Source organism: Pogona vitticeps, chromosome 1, assembly GCF_051106095.1.
Source record: "Pogona vitticeps strain Pit_001003342236 chromosome 1, PviZW2.1, whole genome shotgun sequence".
NCBI classification, from domain to species: Eukaryota; Metazoa; Chordata; class Lepidosauria; order Squamata; family Agamidae; genus Pogona; species Pogona vitticeps.
This window is the reverse complement of record NC_135783.1, coordinates 3002455-3021555: the sequence shown is the minus strand read 5'-3', so window position 1 is coordinate 3021555 and position 19101 is coordinate 3002455. Positions and strand designations below refer to the sequence as shown.

The 19101-nt window shown below is 46.8% G+C and overlaps 1 protein-coding gene across 5 annotated transcripts in view; it reads left to right on the top strand.

The window, feature by feature from the left end:
• OTOF (otoferlin) overlaps positions 1-19101 on the top strand; it is a 156907-nt gene that overhangs the window by 28575 nt on the left and 109231 nt on the right. For all 5 annotated transcript variants that reach the window (XM_078381484.1, XM_078381482.1, XM_072986239.2 and 2 more), the window contains exon 3: positions 4340-4428. In XM_078381484.1, coding sequence (XP_078237610.1) covers positions 4340-4428 — 89 coding nt within the window. The remainder of the gene's footprint in view (positions 1-4339; positions 4429-19101) is intronic.

The following is a 19101-nucleotide window of genomic DNA, read 5'->3' as shown; positions in this document are numbered from 1 at the left end:
GGACGCCCATGCCCGAATGATCTATTCAAATCTGCAACCACAGCAGATCAATGAATTTAAAAAAAAACTAGCCGAGGGGCCATGAAAAACCGGAGGCAACATCTGTATGCAGGCAAGCCCTGTGGTCTTCCCTCTCGGTGTTGTTAATCCTCACTCAAATTGTCACAGAACAGGACCACTGTTAGTAGGAAACTAGTTTCAAAAACGGCTTCTCCCTGTATAGTCTGGATTTCGGACGCAAGCCGGTGAGTTTTGTGGATACGTATACATTTGAACCCCGGCCCCCAGACTGAATGCCAGCCCGCTCAGGAAAATCCCATTTCTCCCTTCACTTCTTCCGCTTGTAGAGCGCAGTGATTGGGAAGCTGTTCGTTAAATACTGCATGTTCCTTTTTTCCTCCTTTTTGACATTAAATCTGCCAGGAGTGCCAGAGAAGGCAAAATCCAGGATGCTGTAATGAGGTTGCCCGCTGCTGTTCCCATTCCTAGAAATGCTGTGAATGGTGTTTTTTTTTTCTTTCTCGACTGCGGTGACAGGAAAGTAGCAGAACAGAGACCTGGGGGGCTGCGCCAGTTCTCCTCCCTTGCGCTCTGTCTTTGTTGAATGACGTGCAATCTGTTTGCTCAGCAGTTCTCCCGAGAAAAACGAAACACAGAGAGATTGGAGGCAGGGTGGGTGCAGCCCCGGGCACCTCCGTTGAATTCACACAAAGAGGTTGGCCGTGTCAGGTCTCTGGTCGTTAAGACAGCAAACAGCTATAAAGAGAGTTTAGTTCGTTCACCCCCTGCTTTTAAACTATTTCATCTCTTCCGTTTGAATACATTCCTCAGATCTTAAGAAAACCACAGAAGATAACTCACAATTGTACTAAACACTCCGAGTTGGCTATTCTGTTACCATCAATAATCACCATTTTTCTTGCATCCATTTGTGATTCAAAATGAGGGAAATTGGTCCATCTCTGGTGTGTCTCCTGTTCTTGGTTTGCCTCTCAAGAAACAAAAGGGGTGAGTGTGGCATTGCTCTGCATCTGAACATTGGAACCAAATTTGCAGGTCCAGATAGATGATGTCATTGACTTTCCCCAAATTGCTGTGCTCCAGACAAGCTAAACGACAAACTCCATCATTCATAGTTGGCACGCCATTGGATCCGTTGATTGAGGGTGGTGGGATTTGTAGTGCAACACACCATACCAGGTTGGGTGAAGACTTGAGTTAAGACTGACCATTATTGGCAGGATTGTTTCACAGAATCATAGAATGATGGAGTTGGAAGGGGCCTCGCAGGCCATCCAGTCCAACCCCCCTGCTCCAGGCAGGAATCCAAATCAAAGTAGATCAAAGCAGACGGTTGTCCCGTTTTCTCTTGAAGGCCTCCAGTATGTGAGCACTCACTCCCTTTGGAGGTCATGGGTTCCCTTGTCGTACTACTCTAACAATTATGAACTTTTTCCTGATCTTCATCCTAAATCTGGCTCCCTTTAACTTGAGTCTATGATTACTTGTTCCCTTGCTGTAATTTATGGAGAGGGCCAAATGATGAGTAGAGAACACACAATATTTGTATAACTGATGCAGGCTGCAGAGTTCAGCCTCTCCTGACCATAAATCTAGATTGCCTGACTGCAGACTCCGAACATTTGTAGCCTTCTGTACAGATTGCAGAATCAGACCCGAAGCATCTTGATCCAAACACAGCTTGCTCGTTCAGATTTGTCAGCCAGCGTTCAGGAAGCAGCCAAACAGCGCCCCTGGTATTTGCTAGCATTTGCTCCTTGTTTTTCATCACTTATCCACCACCCGAGCTGTTCATTTCAGAGTCAATACCCTGCTTTCACTCACAGTACAGGCTTCTTTGCATATTGCATTGCATCAGGATTCAGAAAAAAAAACAAAGAATAAAACTGTTTTCAGCACTTTCCTTTCATTTCCACCTCTTATCAGCTCTCCCTTCTTAAAATTAATGATTTCAAAACAAGAGCTAGCCATAGTGGGCTTGTATCGGTTGTATAAGTCCTGACAACCTCTCCCCGTATTTAAAACTCTGTTCTGGTCAACCACTATAGTTCTTCACCCCAGTGGGGTCAGGAAGACAGATGCAACATACAGGGTGATCAAATAAATGTATTCGGAGCTTAACAAAAAATACAGAGAAGCAGACAGCAAAAAATAATAGAAAATTGTAGAAAGAAAAATGGGGTTAGAAAGTGGAAGGAAGGAAGGAGGGAGGGAGGGAGGGAAGGAAGGAAGGAAGGAAGGAAGGAAGGAAGGAAGGAAGGAAGGAAGGAAGGAAGGAAGGAAGGGAGGGAGGGAGGGAGGAGGGAGGGAGGGAGGGAAGGAAGGAAGGAAGGAAGGAAGGAAGGAAGGAAGGAAGGAAGGAAGGAAGGAAGGAAGGAAGGAAGGAAGGAGCTGATGGATGGAGGGATGGAGGGATGGAAGGAAGGAAGGAAGGAGGGAGGGAGGGAGGGAAGGAAGGAAGGAAGGAAGGAAGGAAGGAAGGAAGGAAGGAAGGAAGGAAGGAAGGAAGGAAGGAAGGAAGGAGCTGATGGATGGAGGGATGGAGGGAAGGAAGGAAGGAAGGAAGGAAGGAGGGAGGGAGGGAGGGAGGGAAGGAAGGAAGGAAGGAAGGAAGGAAGGAAGGAAGGAAGGAAGGAAGGAAGGAAGGAAGGAAGGAAGGAAGGAAGGAAGGAAGGAAGGAGCTGATGGATGGAGGGATGGAGGGAAGGAAGGAAGGAAGGAAGGAAGGAAGGAAGGAAAGAAGGAAAAGAAAGCTAGAAGAAGGGAGGGAGGGAGGAGCTGCCCATAGATGTGCTTGCAAATCCTTTTGATCTCCTTGCATCATGGCTGTCCCCAGCCTTCATCAGAAGGGGCTTCTCCAAACAAAGGAATAGATGAATCCCAAGTTACAGCCCTGACACAAAACAAGCAGCCTATTGACTGAGTAAAGGAAAAGGATACAAATCAAATCACATCATAGATAGATAGATAGATAGATAGATAGATAGATAGATAGATAGATAGATAGATAGATAGATAGATAGATAGATAGATAGATAGATAGATAGATAGATAGCATAAAAGTAATTAAAATAACAATTTTCTGGGGCCCCCCTTGCATTTAGGGACCCCTTCCTCCTCTTCCTCCCAGCTGGGAGCATCATCTCGACTCAGTTTCTGCGCCTACCCATAATCAACGGCCTGCCGTTTGGGACAAGGATTTCTGTGATTCTACCTGTGGGAGAAGAAAGCACGACACGGTGCTCGGGTCGACGGGGGATGCTCCTTAACCTTTTGCGTGCAATCACTTCTCTCAGCAGGCTCACGCTTTGCCTTGAAAGCCAATATTAGCAGCCTGATCACAATCCTGCCACAAGCAGGACTGGGCAGGATTCCCTCATTTCTCTGGCCTGTTTGAGACTTTGGAAAGGATCCTGATTCCGTCTTATCTCCCGCTATGTGAGCAAACAGTGAATATTAATGAAGTTGCCTGAATACAGCTTGGCCAAAACAGAAGAGCCAACAGCAAAGGCTGTGATGACCCTCATATTGTAGAGGCAAGCTGCCTCCCCCCCCCCATAACAATGGCTCCTCTCTCTCTTTTCCTGCATTGGGTGATTCAGTTATTGCGTTATTTGTGACATTACCTCACACTAACACAATCCTTCGAAGCAGAGACACATGAGAGCCTGGACCTGACCAGAGGCAACAAAGAGGAGCAAATACAGTGGTGCCTCGCTTAACGATGATAATCCATTCCAGGAAAATTGCCGTTAAGCAAAAACATCGTAAAACAAAATTAAAACCCCCATTGAAACCTGTTCAATGCATTCCAATGGGGTAAAAACTCACCGTCCAGCGAAGATCCTCCATACGGCGGCCATTTTGCTGCCTGTATAGCGAGGAATCTGCCCCTAAACACAGCGGGGAGCCATTTTAAGCACCCGGTGGCCATTTTGAAACCGCCAATCAGCTGTTTAAAAAACATCATTTTGCAAAGAATCAGTTCCCGAAGCAGGGAACTGATCATCGCAAAGCGGAAAAACCCTATTTAGACCATCGTTTTGCGATTGCAATTGTGATCGCAAAAAGATCGTTGTACAGCGATTTTGTTGTAATGCGGGGCAATCATTAAGCAAGGCACCACTGAACAGACCTGTCAAAATTATTCTTCTGTAAGAAATGAGGAGGTGAGGGGACCACACTCAGCATTTCTTCCTATTGCTGCTCCAGGAAATCTCCTGATCTTTGTGGGGGTTCCCAAAGAGGATTTCCTGATGGGATTAAATGTTAAATAAATAAACAAAACAACAAACACTTTTTTCCCTTCTGCCCACAGACTTTTCGGTGGCCAATCGCCAGCAGCATTGATGTCAACGAGATGCTGGAGATCCAGGTGTTCAACTATAGCAAGGTCTTCTCCAACAGGTGAGCGGTGACGTCCTCTCCAGAGACTGAACTTCATCCCTTCTTTTCTAAGAAAGTGCCCCCATTGCAGCCGGAAACGCCAGAATTGCAGAGAGTGGGCCAGATACCAATCTGGGTGCTTTTCCTCAGCCATGGACCAGGTTGGGGGACCAGTGCACATCTCTACTTCAATGGTCCCTGGGACTCACTCTGCTGCATCTCTGAAATTTGCCAGTTTACTCTCTTCGCTAGGATCTGAGATACATCTGAGTGTGTGAAAACAGAAGAAAAGCTATCTCTCCCCCCCCCCCCCGTGTGTTGACTTCAAAAATGATCAGATTTCTTTGAACTGAATTAGGACCCATTCTGAAGCCCCTAACCGGCCTCCAAAGCAAACTTTGTGTGTGTGTGTCTGTGTGTGCAATCCGTCGCATGGATTCGATCTTACGACTGCTGGTCTTCTGACCTTGCAGCACAGAGGCTTCTGTGGTTTAACCTGCAGCGCCACCATGTCCCCTCACACCTGAAGGGGCACTCAAATCACAGTTACAAGATGGGGGATACTTTGCTCAGAGATACTACAAATGAGAAGGATCTCATTTGTAGATCACAAGCTGAATATGAGCCAACCGTGTGATGTGGCTGCAAAAAAGGCTAATGCTATTTTAGGATGTATTAACAGAAGTATATTTTCCAAATCCTGCAAGGTTCTAGTTCCACTCTATTCAGCACTGGTGAGGCCTCCCCTTGAGTATTGTGTCCAGTTCTGGATGCCACACTTCAAGAAGGATGCTGGCAATTCAGAACAGGAAAGAGATTTTGATTCAACCTTAGGAATAACCATTAGGTGGTGGATTTTCTAGCTTTGGGGGGGGGGGTATGTAAATAGAGGTTGAATGACCACCTGTCAGAGATCCTTAGGGCAGAGGATTTTGGCTTTGGCAGGGGGCTGGACTAGATGACCTCCCCGACCCCCTTCTGTGATCATAGGGTCAACAGTTTATGAGATACAAGAGGAAGATCTATTTTCTTTGCATCTTGTTGGTGGATTCTTTGGGGCCGCAGTCAGGAAACCAGATGGTCGATTAGATCAGAGCCTTTTAGACTACAGCCTCCAGCATCCCCAATTTGGGTTAATTTCATAGTCTGTTAAGACTCTTTGCACTTCCCGACGGGTTTTACAGAAGAAGCTGAGGAGCTGCAGACACCACAGATGTGAAAATGGTCTCCTAGGTGGAGAAAATTAAACCAGGGTAACAGAGAGATATTTAAACGGCAAACGAACTTGGAATATAAATGTTGACTTGCCGCCTTACGCCCTGTTGAGATTCAGCAACTCCTGAGCCTCCGAGGCTGACACAGGGCAGCTTTGGAATGAATGCTCATTTGCCTGAGTCCTTCTGGCCTCATCATCTTCCAAACTCCCACAGAGACGGTTTCGTCAAAGAAAGATCAAAACCAAACAGCATCCATAATTTTTGTCGCGAATATTCAGAGGCAGATGGTTTCTCTTGGGGGTGAGAGGGGGAGACAGAGAGAGAGAGATGCAAAATTTGCATAATCTGTGCTAAGCACAATTGATCTTACTGCATTTCATTTTAAATGAGGACTGTAGCAGGAAACTCTAGATCTTAGATGTCTCCTACACATGTGGTCAAGGAGTGGACATCGATGTCTCCGATTTCACGGAGGGGAGTCCCCTTCAGATGAGGCCTGAACCTTCCAGGAGGCTGCTCTCTTTTGGCAACACGGTTCAGCTCCTATAAAGTTCAGGTTAAAACCTGGAGAGGATCAACCACATCCACGAAATAGAAACTGTGAAGTCTGAGGGGCTGGCTTAAAAGCACGAGACACCCCCCCCCACACACACACCACAATAATACGGTTGTGTTGCCTCATTCATGTTTTTTTTCCAAGGGCCTCGCACCGCGCCATTCTTGGTTTGCAATGCCGTCCGCTCCTTCTCTGTTTTGTTTTATGAATTTGGGGGAAAAACCACGAGGAGAATGAGATGGAACAACTAACTGCACACGCCCTATCGTCACATGTTCCAGTGTCTTCTAATTGTTAATACGGGGAATTCTCCATCTGAAAACATCCTCTGAGTATCGTGGAGCAATGACCACTGATACTGAACATCTGAGCTAGGAATCAGTGGCTCGGCGTTAGCCTGGCTCCGTTCCTTCTTGGAGGACCGTCCCCAGAGAGTTCAGCTTGGGGAGAGTGTCTCGGCCCCGTGGAATCTCAATTGTGGGGTTCCACAGAGGTCGATCATCTCCCCAATGCTGTTTAACATCTATATGAGGCCACTGGGGGGGGGGGTCATCAGGGGGTGTGGAGTGCTGTGCCATCAGTACGCGGATGACACGCAGCTCTACATCTCCTTTTCACCTGATGCAGGTGAAGCCGTCCTGTCCCTTCAGCGCTGCCTGGAGACCGTACTGGGATGGATGCAGGAGAACGGGCTGAGGCTGAACCCGGACAAGATGGAAGTTCTGAGGGTGGGTGGCCCCGTGGTTAGCGGCTTGGGGGACTCTCTCACATTTGGGGGGGGCGACCCTGGCCGCGAAGAGTGGGGTCCGCAGCTTGGGCATACATCTGGACCTGACACTCACCATGGAGACGCAGGTGGCGTTGGTTGTCCGTTCCGCCTTTTTCCACCTTTGGCGGATAGCCTGGCTGCGGCCCTACCTTGATACGGGGGCGCTCACTACCTTAGTGCACACGCTCGTAATCTCAAGATTAGATCACTGCAACGCGCTCTACGTGGGGCTGCCTTTGAGGCTGATACGGAAACTTCAGATGGTGCAGAATGCAGCAGCCAGACTCCTCACTGGAGGGAGAAAACACCATCATATTTCTCCTATCCCGGCTAGACTACATTGGCTGCCCATCCGTTTCCGTATCGACTTCAAAGTTGTAATGCTTACTTATAAGGCCCTAAATGGTTTAGGGCCTCGATACTTGGTGGAACGCCTTCTCCCACCAAGATCTACCCGTGTCACTTGTGCGAGCCAGGAGGTGAGGCTGAGGAGCCTATTGCCGAGGGAGGCCCGGAGGGAAAAGACGCGAAACCAGGCCTTCTCGGCGGTGGCTCCCCATCTTTGGAACAGTCTCCCTCCTGAGATTCATGCAGCCCCTACGCTGGGTACATTTAAAATCCAACTAAAAACATGGCTTTATGTCCAGGCCTTCCCTCCTGCCAGCATTTAATCTAATTAAATTTAATTTTCTCTTCCTTATCTATCTTTCATTTATGATTATTGGTATGTTTTGTTAATAACCGATGTTTAGGTTTTACTTTATTATAATTGTATATTTTTTGTTGTTAGCCACTCAGAGTGGTATAAACATACCAGATGAGCGGGATATAAATAAAATAAATTAAATAAATAAAAATAAATAAAATCTGGGGACATAAACCTGAAGACGTACTGGGGGTAATCGTCAAATATTCCTCAACATCCCCTAGCAGTCTCCTGTCTCTCGGAAGCCACCCCTTCTTTCTGGAGCAGGTCTGTCATCCGCTGGATAGCAAGTGATCCCGAACCTGTTCCCCTTACGTTTCTGCCCCCCCTGGAACTTTGGGGCTGTACTGGATGTGTCTCCTTGATGGCCTGGACTCGATGATCCACAGGGCCCCTTCCAGTTCTCCAATTCTAAGATGATGATAATGACCCCTCATTTCCACAGGCTGCAGAAATGTTCCTTCTGGCAACTGCAGTTCTCAGTTTGCCCAGCCAGCGTGACTGAGGATGATGGAGGCTGGGGTCCCAAACAGTTACTTTTCCAACCTCTGCTTGTTTTCATATAAAGAACAGAAAGCGTCACCCTGGGAAAATCACACAGTCACCCTGAAGCCTTCTAAATGGGCCTTTTCCCAACCGGGTGTAATTTCGCTGTCCTTAAATCTATCAGGTGCATTCTGGAAGAGGGCTTCCAAAAAATAATAAAAATAAAATCTGAATCGCACATCCTTAGGGCAGTAGCTTTACGAGAGCTGTCCATGGTCCTGAAACCTATTTCCAGATTAGGCCGCCTTCCTGATTATTAAACTTTTTTCATAACAGTGGAATTTCGAGAGAAGATCAGCTTATTTTAATTTTCCAACCTCTGCTTGTCCTGATAAAAAGAACAGAAATCATCAACCTGGGGAAAATCACACAGTCGAACTGCGTCAGAGATGCGGCCGGTTTTCGACCCTTCTGAAAAAGAAGCCAGGCTGTGAAGCCTTGTAGCCAGGTAACTTACAGAAAGAGTAACTTACAAGAAAACGAGCAACCTACAAGAAAACAAGGGGACATAGACTCACATACTAACCTTTTAAAAGCCACTTGGTAGGACAGAATGCTTTCATATTAACCAGGAGTTGGTACAAGACCAAAAGATTGTGGAACTAGAATAGGTTGTGGGAGGCAGTTTTGTATGAAGGTTGATGTCTGTAGGAAGCGGTATCCAGCCTATGGTCCCTTTGGCTTATTCTTGCATTGCCTCGGGTACCGGCCAGTGGCCCTCCAGGGCCTCGCTTTGATGCCGAAGACCTTGTTTGGTGTGGCAGATGCAAAGGATTAGATGGAATGATCGAAAGGTTGCAAATTAAATAACAATTGTTGTAATTTTGGAACCGTGGCCTCAGCTTTGGCAAAACCACACAATTCAACCTGAATTTGCCTTCTTAACTTAGCTCCAGCGCTCCAAAATCAGTAACTCCTTTTGCAGTTTACCAGGCTGTTCCTTCAGTGTGGTTTCATCCCATCTCTCCCAGTAAAATGTATTCTTAGAACAGATAAAGATCCTCTTTGAACCTTTGAGACCTAATTCAGCTTGCTTTTCTTTTTTCAAATTTAATTTAGAAGTTAATTCAAGCAACACCTGGAGCGATATTCAGGGCGATGGTGCCGTATACAGCTCCGGGGATCCCATGAGAGTCTTTAACAGCAGTGTAATTATGTTCAAAGCCTCCGCTTAAAATAAAGGAACATGTTATTGAAGCCCATCCTTCATTGGGTTTGTGGAGGGTGCCCAGCAGAGATGCTGCACTTCATCAGAGCATAGCACTGATGGTGTTTCTGCAAAATGCAGGCACTGAATTAAAAAAGGGGAGCCGGCTGTAGCTCAAGATTCATTTGTTTGCTGCATTCATGTTCTCAGTGCCAGATGAATTGCATTCAAGGGATCTAAAGGAATTTGCAAATGTAATCACAGAGCTTCAGTTTGTAATCTGGTTGGTTGGTTGGTTGGTTGGTTGGTTGGTTGGTTGGTTGGTTGGTTGGTTGGTTGGTTGGTTGGTTGGTTGGTTGGTTGGTTGGTTGGTTGGTTGGTTGGTTGGTTGGTTGGTTGGTTGGTTGGTTGGTTGGTTGGTTGGTTGGTTGGTTGGTTGGTTGGTTGGTTGGTTGGTTGGTTGGTTGGTTGGTTGGTTGGTTGGTTGGTTGGTTGGTTGGTTTGGTTGGTTTGGTTGGTTGGTTTGGCTGGCTGGCTGGCTGGCTGGCTGGCTGGCTGGCTGGCTGGCTGGCTGGTTGGTTGGTTGGTTGGTTGGTTGGTTGGTTGGTTGGTTGGTTGGTTGGTTGGTTGGTTGGTTGGTTGGTTGGTTGGTTGGTTGGTTGGTTGGTTGGTTGGTTGGTTGGTTGGTTGGTTGGTTGGTTGGTTGGTTGGTTAGCATGAGGCATTACCGGGCACTTTGCAATCAAAGGGAAATGCAAACGATATAATAAAATAAAAGCAGAACATCAATTGTAAACAAAAATACTGAAAATATAATCTAATAAATCTAACCTGAGGCCTAAAAGATAAACCTAGGGGGTGACAGGACAAGTAGCGTAGATTAGTCATGGCTCATGGGATGATGCCCTTAAAAGCTTCTACTATAAACAGCCCTGTCTTGAGCATCCTCTTGAATGCTGGGAGGGAAGGGGCTTGGCGCAGCTCTACTGGGAGCCCAGTCCTTAAGGATAGGGCCATGACCAAGAAGGCTCGCTTTCTTGTAGAAGTCATCTTGGCCTCTCTTGGAGTGGCAACCCGGAAGAGCACGGCCTGCCAGGGTTGGGTGGCTCAGGCTGATGTTCTTAGGGAAAGGCGCTCCATGGAATAACAAGATCCCAAACTGTGAAGGGCTTTATAGGGAATAAATGAAAGCATCTGGGAAACATCTGCTCAGCTTGAGAGCAAGTACCAGGGAAAGTGATTGCACAAATCATTGAAGTATTTGTCTGTACACACTTAAGAAAGAATGCGGAGATTACCATGAGCCAACCAGGGTTTCTGAAAAACAAGTTGTGCCAGAAAACGCTTGTCTCTTTTCTGATGGAGTTACAAGCGAAGTAGACGCAGGGGATGCTTTGGATGTAGTATATCTTGATCTCAGTCAAGCTTTCAACAAAGTTCCCAATCATACCAATGTGAAAGAGCTGGCCAGATGTCAGCTGGATGATGCTACTGCGAGGTTGAATCAATTTGTAGCGGATGGATGGACCAAACGGTGCCCATCAGTGGTTTGTTGGAGGGAAGTGACAGTGGGGGGCTGCCAGTTTCTATCCTGGCCCCAGTGTTATTCACCAGCTGTAGATAAATGATACAGATGAATGAGTACAGCGGCTGCACATAACATATCTGCAACAGATGACAATGGGAGGGACCATCTAATGCAGGAGAAAAAAAAGTTATCATAATGGTGGAAGAATTCAAGAAATTGTGGTCCTACTGATCTTTTGCAGCATCGTAAGTTACAAGCTTTTGCCAGGTGGTGCTCGCATGGTGTGAAACCCACTGTAGAATCCAACTCGCACTTCTTTTTTCTCAGCTCCAGGGAAGGGATTTTGTGGAAAACCTGTTGCCAGGAACAACGTTTGGTCTGTTTGCCACCACCTCCTTTTCACAGATGTATTTTCTCAGTGGTGCCCACCTGAAATCAGGAGAACAGACATTGTTTCAAAACTTATTTTTGACTCACAGCAGAGCGAAGCTGTTGGGTTGGACAAATGTCTTCTTTCATTTGATGACAGACATGTAGGCATCATGCAGGCCGTGGGGTCCAGAGGCAACCTCTGAGCACCCGTAAAGCCCCCAAATTTGAAAAAAAAAATAAGTTGGACATTTTTAAGGGTTTAAGAAATCTCAGAGTTCAGGACATGCAATGATGGGCTCAAGCGACAGGAAGCCAGATTTCGGTTGGATATCACGAAAAACCTCCCGACTGCTAGAGTAGTACGACAGTGGAACCCATGCCCTCAGGAGATAGCGAGCACTCCAATGCTGGAACCATTGAAGAGAAAATTAGACAATCCTCTGTCAGATCTGCTTTGATTTGGATTCCTGCACTGGGCAGGGGGTTGGACTGGATGGCCTCATAGGCACCTTCCAACTCCATGATTCTGTGATCTGCTTTCACCCTCTATGAGGCATATCAAGTCAATTTGCCATGTTCTGAGGGTTCCCCCTCACCTCCCAGTGTATTGTAGTGGATTGTGTGTGGGATAGTTATTTGTAGCTGTGGGATCAGCTCTTGTCCTTTTCAGGAGATGGGTGATTGTGGTGACCAGGGTGAGTCAAACTCTACCTAGCTGCAAGGACCGGTGATCACTGCACACAAAAAACTAGCTAACGATACTCATCAATCACAGTGCCATATCATCTCCCCCTTTATCACAACAATACACCCACAACAAAAAACATGCCGATCACCATAATCACCCAATCTCTTGAAAAAGACAAAAAGCTGATCCCATAGCTACAAAAACTCAACTACCCCACAAATGACACCAGAGCACAGACAGAGTTCTAGCTCCTGTCCTCTGAAGATGCCGGCCACAGAGACGGGCGAAACGTTAGGAAGAACAACCTTCAGAACACGGCCGAAGAGCCCGGAAAACCTACACCAACCATTGCTGAGATTGTTTGGGAATTGTAGTCCATAAAGTAACTTTTCTGCACTGAGAGGAATACTTTTTCTGGGAACTATTTTGAGAAAGAGGAGCCCTTTTTGCCGGGACAGATAGTCAAAAAGAATAAGCTTTTCCGAGCTTTCAAGAATTGGTTGGTGATTGGCGAAGAGGCAAAGAGACCAAGGAGGTTACGGGCCCGGCACAGCACCTGGATTCTGACCGTCTTGTTCCAGCCTCCTTCCAGCTTCCCAAAATTCACCAGGCCCTGTTTCAGTGCGTGGAAGCATTCTTGCACATCTCTTCTGCTCCAAATGTAAAGTTGCGCCCATGAGTGTGTGTTCGTCTCTCTCTGCTGAACAATGCCCAGAAGCTTGATCCTGGTTCTCTGCTTACCTGAAGGAGCTGCAAAGAAAGCGAGTGACGCACAAAGTTCCCCTTTGCCTGCATTATTGATGTCTCTCTTCCCTGACGTCCTGTCACAGAGCTTTTTGATGGGGGCCTTCATGCCCCCCCTCCATGGCCACTAATCAGCCAGCGGCTAATTGCCTTGCAATGTGATCGCGTTCCTCTACATCTCCCTTTTCCACCAACACTGCCTTCAGCCAGGCATTCAGCATTCGGAGGAGGAGCATTTTTCAGCCCGGTGGTTGATGTCTCTGGAGTTCAATTCCCCACGGGGCTTGACAGGCGCTGGACTTGATGATCTGTAGCGTCCATCAGGATATTACGACCCACAATATATGGAATGTCCTCTGTAGTGCATGAACTAAAGTTTGCTAATAGGCCTCCATCTTGGAACAGGTGTGCAGCCACAGAGTCCACACACGAAGCTGATACAATCCTTGGAATGTGTTTTGGACATGCAGGACATGTCTGGGGGAAGAGATCAGGTGATGTGCCCAGGGATTGGCTACTCACACAATATATGTGCTGCACACTCTGGTGATATGTGGCACTTTGTGTTGCTGCATCAAGCGCTGTCCGTTTATTTACTGATAAGCGTGTTGCTGACTCTGTTGGCTGACGTCCCTAGTTCCGTTGCACATTGTCTCTGAATACACTGCTGGCGAAGGAAGCTCCTCTCTCTGCGAGTCTCTTGGCTGTCCACCTGGAAGACCGACTTGTCTCGGGACCGTCTCCCGCTTACCCCAAATCTCGACAGAGTCCCTTCCAGCTCTGCAGTTCTAGGGTTATTATATCACCCCATGGACCACCAAGACATTGGAGAGGGGCAGCTGCTGGGCAGTTTTTCCAATGTGGGAGGGCTTTACAAAGAGTTGACGGGCCTGGGGAGAAGGGTCAGTCCTTGCTGATATGGGGTGGGATGAACAGCTGCTAAATTCCTTGTAGCTGAGACCTTGAGGTGAGGAATTTTGAAAACCCAGCCTCAAATGTGAGAGGGAGAAAGGAATGGTTTCACTAGGATCTGGCTGCGTTATTCTGTGTTGTGTTTTGTTTTTAGTTGATGCAACATGTTTGTTTGGCACCAACCCCAAACTCATACTGAAATCATCTTTAAGCGGCCAGATGTTTTTGCCTTCCCTGACACTTTAATGCCACCAACATGAGGGTGATCGATGAACGCAGCGACTTTTTTGGAATTTAACCCCAAATTATGAAGTGGAGGCAGGCAGAAGGCACGTGCAGAAAGAGAGAGAAAGCGCTGAAGGAAGGGTTTAGAAAGATTCAAAAGGCCAAATCTGGTGCTTCTGATTTTTCAAAGGGCGTGGAAAGAAAGCAGCAGCTGTTTCTGGATTTTTGTGGGGTTTTTTGGTATGTCACACACAAACTTCCGCTGTTGCTGCCACTTGCCATAAAACTGACATGTCAGCAGGTCTGTTTTGCCATCAGGTTGCAGGGTGAGGAGAGAAACCAATGCGATTTATCATCCTTGCTTGGAAAAGCAAAATGAGCAAGCGTATATATCTGTGCAAAGAGGAAGGCTGAACCGGTCATCCTAAGGGATCCAGCGGGCCAAATCCCTTGGGCACAGAGGAGGGGGGGAGGGACATCTAAGAGAAATATTCAAAAAGTAAATTGGCCTTACGCTTTGCAGGGGGGCTGCCTTTGAAGGGCCGACTGGCAGATCTGAGATGAGCAATTGACTGCAAGGGCATCATCTTCCAGCCCAGGAGGCTTCTGCCTGTTCCAAACCCATGACAGCGGGTGTATCTTTGGGTTTGGCTGGTGCTGTAATTTGCATATTTAAATTTTTACTTTTCTCCATGCAGTGATTATGTAGGTCTGTAAAGAGGCCCGTGGGATGCTTCTGTGAACTGAAAAATGCCTCCACGAAATAACAAATTTTAAAATACACACGTGCAAACCCTTTGTGCCCCCTAGTGGCTGAAGTAGTAGGTTTGGGGCCCCTTCAAAGCACAGAAAAACCCCTTGTAGTGCCCCCTAGAGGGTGTAACGGGAATATTCTCAGTGGGGGAAAAAATCAGTTTTAAACCATTTTTTTCAGCATGTTGAGGAAGGGCTTGGGAAGCCAAGGGGTGTTGAGGCGACACAAAAATGGTCATCAAGGGCCACCGGTGGCCCACAGGCACACATCGCCTGCTCCTAGTCTACAGTCTCCTGTAATTGGGACCAACCGGTGGAATTAGTGCTTTACAAATACCTTGGTCGTGCCTTATCTTGAATAAGGTGTATAATTACCGAATCCAGCTGATTGCAAAGAAGCTTGATCACTAACGATGTCTTGTACAGAAGTTTTGTTTAAAGAGACTTCATGGGAGAATTTATCAAGTGACGCGTTCCTGCCATGATGGAAGAGGGCATAGAAAACCAGCCTTGGAAAAGCCAACTGTACTATTTGAGCTGCAAAACATCTTAAGTGGGGTTGGTTGCCTTTGGAAACATCCAGAAATTTACATTGATCCCGAGTGGGGGAGTGAAGCCAATGATTTACCGGAAGATGATATGCTGCCATATTGACTAAATGACTAAGCTGATACCGCTGGACTTTGGATGCATCCTCCAGTCTTAACTGGAAACATGCAATAATGCTGGGGGAAGAGTAGGAAAAGACAAAGACTGAACATGAAAATTTTTATTATTATTTATTGAATTTGTACCCTGTACCATCTGGCAACCAGGCCACTCTGGGCGGCTAACAACAATATGAAAACATGTTAAAAAAATAAATTAATACAAAGCCAAATAGGGTAAATTAAAACAGATGGCGATGAAGGTGGTAAAAGGGTGATGGAGATGATGGAAAAAAAGATGGTAAAAGGTAGGCCGAGATTTTAATGCTCCAGGAAAGCCTGGCGGAAGAGCCAGGTCTTCAGTGCTCGTTTGAACCCATCCAGAATAATACAGAAAACCATGGCCTTCAGTTTGCAAGGCTTGACAAGTTAATGGCTGAGTCTTTAGAAGGTCATTAATTCATTGGCTTGTTATATGCTGGAGACACCTGGAGCAGATTATACTCTCATTCTACCAGTAACTATGCTTCCGGGTAGGTGGGGCTCGTCAGCCATGGAAGGCAGCCCATCTAGGAGAAGGAAAACTCCGATTTCAAACCTCCACTGCCTTGTGGCTACATCCACTCATGGAACAGGCTTCAGGAGTTAACCTCGAGGCAAAATCCGGAGCTGGAGTCCCGAAGGCAGTTCATGTCGTTCTGCCAACTCCTGCGACATCGCTGGAACCAGTTGTATTGGCTCTTGCCTTTCCACTGGACCATTTCAGCGATGTGGAGAGGGGGGATCTGCTGCTTGGGTAACAGCCTCTCCTCCATATTACTTTACCCAGGCTTCATGCTCTGGAGAGGACACTCATACAGAGTGCGTTATCATGATCTTTTGAGACTGAAGGGTGCCTAAGAAGATGATGCTTCTTTGTTCATGGTCCATTTTTGAGCCCATTTCAAAATGCTTGGTTTGACCCGCAAAGCCCTTCATGGTTTAGGTGTACAGTCGCTGAATGATTGCCTCTTCTTAAACGAAGGTTTTGTTGGGAAAGTCATCTCTGTGGACTGTAGTTCCCAGAATGCCCTAGCCCTCATGGCCAGGGACTGTTGCATTCTGGAAAGTATAGTCCCCCCAAAACAGAACTTTTTTCTTCTTTTTTTCATAAGTCCTTGTTCCAGATCCCTTTTAAAAAGAGGAGGCAATCCGTGGCTATATTGACCGTGATGGCCAGTGGAACCGCCATGTTCAGAAGCAGTCTATCTTCCAGCAGCAACTTCAGAGGAACATCGTAGGTTTTCAATCTGGATAAATAAATGCAACTTTTGAAAAAAAACTGCAGGAAGTCTGGAGATGCTAGAAGGACCTCAACCAAGAAAATACCTGGTGCTTAAGTTACCCGGGATGAAGTTTGGAAATGCTTCTCTGTGGCTGTCTGATTTCATTCTGGTATTAACCCAGCGACCAACATGAATTTGACCCAACTCCGGGAGGCAGTGGAAGACAGGAGGACGTGGCCTGCTCTGGTCCATGGGGGTCACGAAGAGTCGGACACAACTTAATGACTAAACAGCAACAACATTACTGGGCCATTGTCCACTATGACAAGGCTAGAAAACCTTTGTCATGCTGAGCTCCTATGGACTCAGATTTTATGGGGGACAGAAGAAAGCCATACAAAAAGCACCCGCAAGCTTTTCCAGCTAATTGACCGCCAGCATGGGAAGTGTGGTGCCTCTCTGGGAGGCAAGTGCCCTCTAGAGATCTATGTGAACCTCTTCTGAGACATTCTGTGGGTTTTATCACCAGCCACTGACTTCCCCCCCCCCAACACTCCTTGGCAGTTTCACCTGAAGAGGAGCTCAAAGAGAAAGGTTCTCAAGATTCTGCGAGTCAGACCGTAGGCGACAGGCACCCATAAGCTGCTACTGACCCTCTTAGAACGGCTGCTTCCTACATTCTTCATTTTCAACGTTGGGAACAACAATAACAAAGTCTTTTTGTACTACTAGCCCCATCTGGGAGATCGTGGAGACGGTAGTCTTCAGAAAGCAGGAAGACTGGGGGAGGGATTTACATGCATGCAAACAAACAAACCATTCAGTGCTTCTACTTCTTCAACGAAGCATCAGTTCTGCAATTCATTCTATGATTTCTTCCCTGTTCCATTTTTCTTTTCTGTCGTGAGTCGGCGGACAGGCATGGGCTTCCCTCGCCATGTCTCTGTCGTTAGCAAAGGAGCGATTTACAAATGGATAGCTGCCAGTGGATGTGCACCTAGCATGCCTCTGTCCGCCCTGAGACCCAGCATGGGGTCGTGGTTTAGAAGTCCTGAGTTGTCCTTCAGAAGACCTTGGTTCAACTCCCCACTTTGCCATTGAAGAAACTCACTGGGTGGGTCTAGTCACTCTCACAGGGTTATTGTTAGGATACCGCCGGGGGTACAGTGTACCTAGTCTGGAGTTCACTAGAGGAATTCTATGCCATGCAATGAATAAATAATGATAAACACGTATAACAAAAGCAAAAGAGACATCTAAGGCCGTCTTTAAGATTTTGTCTCGACTAATAAAGACACAGAATTGCAACATTTTTCTCCTTTCCCTGTGAGAGGCGAAGATTTTGGGGTGGAAATTGGTTCAGACTAAATTTTGCTGCCAACGATGTATCTTTGACAAAGTTTGCTATCTTGCCCAACGGGCACAAAACTAGAAGAACAGCTGCCAAGTTGCAGGAACTTGTAACGATTGAAAGCGCCGGATGGGTTGCTTGCGTCCTTTTAAACAATCTGCAGGTGTCTCTGTTTGCTTTGCTCCTTAAAGGGAAAGGTTGTTACTCTTGTGCAGATAGATGGTCACAGACCACCCATTTGGTGCAAATTACAGTTAAAGCCCTCCTTGCCTTGCTCTTATTCTGGAAGGGAGGACTTTTCTGATGCTCATGGAAAACGTTTCCCCTTGAGGTCTATCATCCTCTTGAGACAGTCTCAAGTGATGAAAGCAGGGAACGTTTGCAAGTGTTCTTCACGACTCTGTTCTCTTGAGAGTTGAAGGATGCTGCCCCCCTTCTATATGCACTTGACTACCCCCAACTTTTAATAATGCTGCAACGCTGTGTTCTCTAGAAGAGACAGGAGAGTCTCTTCCCTCTCCTTCCGGTCTTCCAGTCCTACGTGTTCGAAAGCTGCAACACAGCTACCTCAGCCCAAATTTGATAAGAGTTTATATCTTAATTTTTAGACCTATGAAATATATTTAGGTCATCTTTTTAGGATTCAGCCTTCTCATAACAATCCCCAAGGTGTAGAATAATACAATTATTCCGGTCAATTTAAAACAGGGTTAAAAGGAGCAGCTTAAAGCCAGTGCTCAGGCCTCAGTCTTTCCCCTCGAATGCCAGCTTCAAATAGGGACGTGGTTGTGCTGCCAGTTAAACCGCAGACGCCTGTGCTGCAGGGTCAGAAGACCACTAGTCGTAAGATCGAATCCACGTGACGGAGTGAGCTCCCGTCGCTTGTCCCAGCTCCCGCCAACCTAGCGGTTCAAAAGCATGCAAATGCAAGTAGATCAATAGGGACCACCTCGGTGGGAAGGTAACAGCGTTCCGTGTCCAAGTCGCACTGGCCATGTGACCACGGAAGATTGTCTTCGGACAAAACGCTGGCTCTATGGCTTGGGAACGGGGATGAGCACCGCCCCCTAGAGTCGAACACGACTGGACAAAAATTGTCAAGGGGAACCTTTACCTTTACCTTTAGTAAAGCCAGTGCTCAGGCCTCAGTCTTTCTCCTCGAATGCCAGCTTCAAATACACTAAAACCCATTTTCCTTCCTTCCATCCATCATCAGCTCCTCCCTCCCTCCCTTCCACTATCAACTCCTTCCTTCCTTCCTTCCACCA